Source organism: Alligator sinensis, unplaced genomic scaffold, assembly GCF_000455745.1.
Source record: "Alligator sinensis unplaced genomic scaffold, ASM45574v1 scaffold180_1, whole genome shotgun sequence".
Classification (NCBI taxonomy): domain Eukaryota; kingdom Metazoa; phylum Chordata; order Crocodylia; family Alligatoridae; genus Alligator; species Alligator sinensis.
The window spans coordinates 9,346-16,208 of NW_005842640.1; the positions used below are offsets into that span (position 1 = coordinate 9,346).

At 44.4% G+C, this 6,863-nt stretch overlaps 1 protein-coding gene across 4 annotated transcripts in view; it reads right to left on the reverse strand.

Moving 5' to 3' along the window:
* The window catches only part of LOC102370016 (cytochrome b5 reductase 4), a 70,036-nt gene that overhangs the window by 1,735 nt on the left and 61,438 nt on the right, over positions 1-6,863 (reverse strand). For all 4 annotated transcript variants that reach the window (XM_025215309.1, XM_025215308.1, XM_025215310.1 and 1 more), the window contains one exon: positions 1,131-1,295. In XM_025215309.1, the coding sequence (XP_025071094.1) occupies positions 1,131-1,295 (165 nt within the window). The remainder of the gene's footprint in view (positions 1-1,130; positions 1,296-6,863) is intronic.

A 6,863-nucleotide genomic window follows, 5' to 3' on the forward strand; every position in this document is an offset into this window, starting at 1 on the left:
CCCCCCCCCCCCCCCGGGGCACTGTCTTCCTGCTGCAGGCTCGGGTTGTGAGCGGGGGCAGCTCCCTGCTACTGTGCATGCTTCCTGGGGCAGATAGCAGGGACCACTATCCCTAGATCTATGCACAGGATGGGGGTAGGCACAGGCTGCACGCTCAGGCTCTCACCTGCTGCCCTCCCCAGGGCCTCCCCAGCTAGACAGGTTCAATCCAGCACTGCAGGGCACAGCAGGACTGCACGGGCACCTGCCTGCCACTGCGAGCTCTGTGCTGCCCTGGTAAGGCATTCCCTGCACATGTGGCACCAGGTGAGCAGCAGCGCAGGTCTGTGCCTATGAGTGCTGCCACACACGCAGGGGACGCTTCACCAGGGCATCGTGGAGCTCGTAGTGGCAAGCAGCTGCCCTGTGAAGTGCTGGGTTGCACCTGCCGGGCTGCAGAGGCCCCTGGGGAGGGCAGCAGGGCAGAAGCCCAAGTCCACAGCAGGCAGCCCACCCCCAACCCGCACACAGATCTGGGGACACGGGTACTACCTGCCTGACCCAGGAGCACACGCAGTAGAAGGGAGCTGACCCTCAACCCACGCCCCCTCAGACAAGCCACCCGCGGCCCCTTCCCACTCCCTGCAGGGCTCTGCTGCTGTGCATTGTGGCCCTGGGCCCCAAGTCTCACATACCACCCAGCTGGGCAGCAGCCCCAGTCCTGACCAACTCCTTCCCTAAGGGGACTTCAATTTCCCTCCCCTCCCCACCACCTGTGGGAGCTGCTCTCCAGGCTGCCTGGTGGCCATGTGCATATACATGCACATGGCACCCCCTACCTAGCCACCCTCCTCAGGCTCCCTCCCAGCCCCTTGCAGGCTAGAACTCTGCCAGCCTGCAGAGAGCTCTTTGCAAAAGCACAAAATCCATGGGTTTCTCCATTAAAATGAGAAACCCGCATTTTCCTGTGGTAAAGGGGAAAATCCACGTTTTGGCCCATTTTTCTGTGGGAAACGGAAAACCTGGATCCCTGCTTATAAACCCCACACACATTTATGATTTTTTTCATACAAAAATATTCAAAGAGCTGTTTTTAGAAATGGTGAAGTTCTGTACACTATGGGTACAGAAATAGTAACTTTTACACTCACCGTTCTCCTTGCTCTGTAAAAGGTGCTGGACCACAGATGCATATAAGTACTTTGGAATCTTGTTTGCTCCTTTTAAAAAACTCAGAAAGCAGAGATGAAGATATTTTCCCTCGTTTGCCATTCCATTCTTTACTTGGCTCTGAAAGAATAAACTGAGCCTCAAATCTGGAAAACAGGAGAACAGGTTTTAAAAATATTGTTTCTATAGCAGGGGTGGCAAAATATGGCATGTGGGATGGATCCAGGCTGCCACAGGATTTTGTCCAGCCCCTGATGAGTCCCTCAGTTCCCACCTGGCATACTCCCCACGTGCCCATGCCTGCAGAACTGGTGCCCCTTGTAGGGGCATGCAGCAAGTGGATCATGGCTCTGCCCCAGGCCCCAGACCCCCGCCCCATGCTGTCATGGCCCCGTGATCCAAGCCCTGGCCCCATCTGCTCATTCCGCTCCTGGATGCCACTCCCCACCCACCCGTGGTCCAATGCCAGCCACCCAGCACAACATGGAGCAGAGCTACTTAGGGCGTTTTGGTGAGTTTGGGGGCAGAGGGCGGGGGGAGGAGATGATGATCTGGCCCACAACAGCTCACCAAAACTCCTTGAGTGGCCCTCCAGCCCAAATAATTGCCCACCCCTGTTCTATAGGCATAGATTTGTTATACAGCATTATTTATTCATCTCAGAACTAATAATCTGCATGACACATTTTCCCCTAGCTCCTCTCCATTCCCACTGTAATGGGTTACTGCCAGAGCCTTAATAGATATTTCTTAATATTTTCTATTTGTCATACAATTTCAGCACAGCATTACTAGTCTTATGCATGTAGTTAGTGCAATCTGTCAAGGCAGAATGCTATATATATTCCATTGTAGAAGTAGCTGCCTACTAGACATTAGACTAGAAGGTTCCAAGGGAAAATTCATATTTCTATTATACTATAACATTTTATGTGTTTCAGGGCAGTATGATGTTAATATGTAATAACTGAAGTGGTAAAGCAGGCATATTAAATCATGTTAGGGGAAATATGAGCGAATTTCACTAACGAAAAAGCTAATACTTTCATTGGTTCCAAAGATCTGTCACCATGGTCATTTGTTGATAGGCAATGAGCAATACAAGCACTGTCAGCTCTGTATTTGAAACTCACATGAAGCCCACCAGCGTGAGAGCCATCCAAAACATAGCACAAGGGCTGCTAGAGATTGCTGCTATACAAATAAGGTACAATACTGATTTTTCACTTTAAACTTCAGTGCATTCACTCATAACAGTGTAACCTATGTTTACAGCATCTGGATAAAGAATGTATTATGGCTCAGCAAAAATCAGTAAACTGACTTCACTAAGCTCCAAGGCATTATCAGGCATTAACAATTCCATCAGTCTTTCTTTAACAGGGCTGCTTAATTTCACAAAGTCAAGAAATCATAAATTCCTACATCCCACAACAGAGTCACAGCCTCATAATTTAATGCAATATTAAATGGGCAGCGGTATAAACAGCATTTCAATAGAATTTAATACACAGAACATTTTTTCCCATTACAAAATATTGACAAATAATGGTGGAAGTAACAAACAGAAGTAACAAAGAGAATTTAGGATCATAATTTCTAGTTCAACATTTGAATTAGTCAGAGGAGTCCTGCCTGACTTTCACACACCATTCAAGGGTTCCTCCTGCAGAAAAACCACTGCCTTCTGTGGATTTGTACTGATGTAAGTAAATGATTCTGCTGGAGGCACACAAGAAGGAGCAGAATCTGCAGTCCACTGTTACAGATATGTTGCCACTGCAAATGCTAATGGAAGCAAAAGCAAGGTTTGTCTTTAAGTTGATAGCTTTCTGAATACAGACCAGAATCACTTGTTAGAGTACATCTTATGAAAAGCTTTTATTTGAGAAGCTTACTAGTACCCTGCCATTTGGAAGATTTTGAAACATTTTGTTATGCACAAAACATTTTTCATAACCCAGAATGCTATAGTCTTATTTAATTAAAAATATTGGAGCAAACTACTCCCACGAAGTCATTCATTTTAGAATATGCAATCATTTTTCTGCCATAGTAAATCCCAAGTCCTACTTTACAGGTCTGAAAAAAGCAAAGCACGTCACAGATTTCTTTAATCAAGACCCAAATTCTCTTCATTAATTCGTTTTTTCATCTATTTGCTCAGTAACTTTCATTAATGAAAACTTTTGATATCATTCAAAACAAATTCAAACAATCTACACCTTCATTTCCAGTTAGGCATCTTCCACAATGTGAAAGTCAAATTCTTTTTTTCTTTGGGGGATGAGCAATCTGACAGCATATGTTAGATAAGGAGGGGCATACAGAAGTGGAAGGCAACACAAACCACTAAAACAGCAGCACTAATATATTTTAATACCCTCTAAACTTTTCATGGGTTGGATTAGTCACTTTTCTAGACAGTGGATGGCATCAGTTCTCAGAGCTTTTTAGCCATTACGATGCTATCTAATTACCCATTTTTTATAAATAGCTACCCTTCTTAATTCTGTGTTCCAAATAACAAGCGATTTTACCAAAAGGTCTATTTTCTTGTATGTTTAAAATATTACGTAATTTTGTCTGCTTTTGAATTCTATCGTAAAATACCACAGAGATTAAGCCCTAGTGCTATCAGCAGAATCAGAGAAGAGAGTAAGACCTCTTCACCTCCTGTGGAGCAAGTCAGGATTCAACAGCACTCACCACTAAGAAGCCAACAGATATTAACAACTTCATATGAAGACTATGATGACTTTTTAAATTCCAGATTCAATATGCAAATGTATAAGGCTACAGGAGAATGGTTTGCTTTCCCATTATATAGGGAAATATAATTTCCCCCCCCAAATTATATTCTAAAGTTATGCAGTTATCACAACTCGTCTTAAAACTAGAATCAAAATCTTCTCCCCACCCATTGTCAAGACCATCAACGAGAAATACAAATGTCATCATTTCTCATCCAAGTTAAATAAATGTATATAGAAGAAACTATATGAGTACTTCTTTGATGCCAATATCAACAATATGTAAATACTTCTGCTCATCACAGCAAATCATATGCTCACATTGGAATATACTTCGTGCAAATGCTCTCTTCCTGTACTGAAGTAATATTAAATGAAGCTTTTACTCTTCCTTCATAAACAAGATGATTTTTGCGTGAACGGTTGGTGATGCATGTCAGAAAAAAGATTTCACCATGAATGCTGACTCTTAGGATAAAAAGGCAGAAACTAGATAACGTGCATCACACAAAGCCGTTAGTTGAAAACACTTCATCTTTTTGATCCAGCAGTATAAAAAAAATCTCCAACCCTATTATCTCCTATAATATTGAATTCCTTTCCAGAATTAATGCTTAAACAATAGCGATGCTCAAATACCATAATCAGATCTAATTCAAGCAACTCGACTGGTACTGCATGCACTTCATCTAGTTTTGATGTTGTCTATGGTAAAAAAAAAAATGTGCTGGCATATTAATGCCCTGTTTATTCAGAGTTGCAGAAATGGTCAATTAATTCATCCCCAGCCATAGAGCTGTGCTTCAGAATCTAATTTTCACGGGGTTTTTTTTTTTAAAAGCTCTAACCACTTAAAAAGAAACTTGAAAGCACATGCCAAGTTAGGTCTGCAAGAGTTTGCAGTCAAAAGGACTAAACATTTCCTCAGGATCTGAAGGAAATCTACTGGAAAGGACGCCAGGCACTCCTATATTTTTAAATGACATAGGATCAAAAGCATTTGATAGTTGGCTACATGGAACTGCAAACTAGCATAAGACTAATGCTGCATGCATTCATTCAGATAGTCTGGAAGAATGCTCCTTGGGTAAGTTTTCTACCAGGAGAACAAACCTGAGGTAAACTTACCATGAAGAGCAGAGTTTGCAGCACTGATACCATGTAGCCAGAGGTACCCACAGCACAACATGGAGATTACAAAGGGGGCATGTTCCATTTTAGCAAGCAACACACTTGTCTCCAGAGGTGGAAGGGGACAGGGACAGGGACGGTGGCTTGGGGAGACCAGGCACCCTGGGATGCTGGGACTGGTGTCATGGCTTCGCTCAGTAGAGAACACGTGCAGGTGTTCACTCTCTCAAATAAACTCTCCTGTAAATGATTTAATCCTGGTTGATCCAAGGTTAATTTTCTTCTGGGGCAGTCATTTTTGCTTTTGGAGAAAAATCCTGAACATCTGTATACTGCACTGTTAAAACAGTTCAGCAGTAGAACAGACTGCCTAGGGAAGCTGTGGACTCTGCATCACTCTCCATCACTGGAGATATTCAGGAAGATTGGACAGCCACTGGTCAGGGATGATATAGGCTTATGTTTTACGACAGGTATTTTCCATGGTTCTGGGCTTTGCTGGTTGCCCAGTAGGGCTGGGAGGGAATCTCTCCTTTCCTCTGCCCTGCCCCCTGTTGCTACATGCGTAAGGTTTTTTTAAACCTTTTTCAGAGGCACTGGGTATTGTCTGCAGCCAAAGCTGGGGCTTTTGACTGGAGTGTACCAATGCTCCTTTTGGGACAAAGCCAGAGATTCCTGCCTAAAGAGTCTTGCCCCTTCGCTCAGGGTTAGGCTGACTGCCATATCTGGGGTTAGGAAGGAATTCTACCCCATGGTCAGATTCATATGGACTCTGGAGGTTTTTGCCTTCCTCTGCAGCAAAGGGCTTGGCCCTCTTCCTGGGACCTTTTGACAACCTTTGGACACTGGCTGCCATGGCCCCTGATTTACTTATAGCAAGTCAGGTTATGAGTTCAGGTCACTCCATGATGAAATGAAGCAATGTTGAAGGAGGTCACTGAGGTACAGCTGACATGGTAGCATGAATTACATGATGGCAAAATGACAGAAGGAAAACCAAGAAGTGCCCTGTGTGCTATTCCTTATGCCTCCTTGGCATCAGCATGTGGATTCCAAACTCTGTTACAATCTATACCAGCAGTAGGCAATGTTTTTGGCCAGAGTGACAAAAAAAATATAATGTCTACCTCGTAATGTGCGAGTGCCGGCATGCCAGAAAAACAAAACTGGGGTGGGGGTACATGGCAGGACGCACTGCATATTAATATAGTTAATAATCATAATTTTGTTACAGTAAGGTGACAATAAATAAAACTTCATATATTACCTTCATTGTTTTGTGGGGTTTTTTTGTTAAGAATGTTGTGAAGAGAGAAAAAGAGAGAGGAGAGAAGAAAGAGTGGGGGGAGAGAGAAAAAGAAAGAAGCAGGAAAAAAAAGAAAAAAAAGGGAAGTGAGGGGGGAAGAAGAGGGGGAGAAAGAAGAAGGACGAGAAAGAGCCGGGGAGAAAGAAAGCAGAGGGAAGAGAAAGGGGGGGAAGAAAAAGTAAGAGACAGAGGGGGGGAAGAAAGAAGGGAGGGGAGAGAGAGAAAGTGGTGGAAGAAAAAGAAGAGAGAAAGAAGGGGGAAGGGAAAAAGAAGGAAGAAATTACGCAGACTGGCTGCCAGAGCCCGGCCACCCCCAACCAGGAGTGCAGGCACACAGGCAACCAGTGCAGGCATCAGGCTCATGAGGCAGTAGTTGCTGGTGTCCCTTCCCCTTCCCCCCGAAACAATGCAGGCAGGTAAAGAAGTGGCACCAGGGGAGGCTTACTGCACGGTGTGCTGGCTGGGCTCAGGCTGCTTGCTGCAGCCCTGGTCCCAGACCTGGCAAGCAATGCAGTGCAAGCATC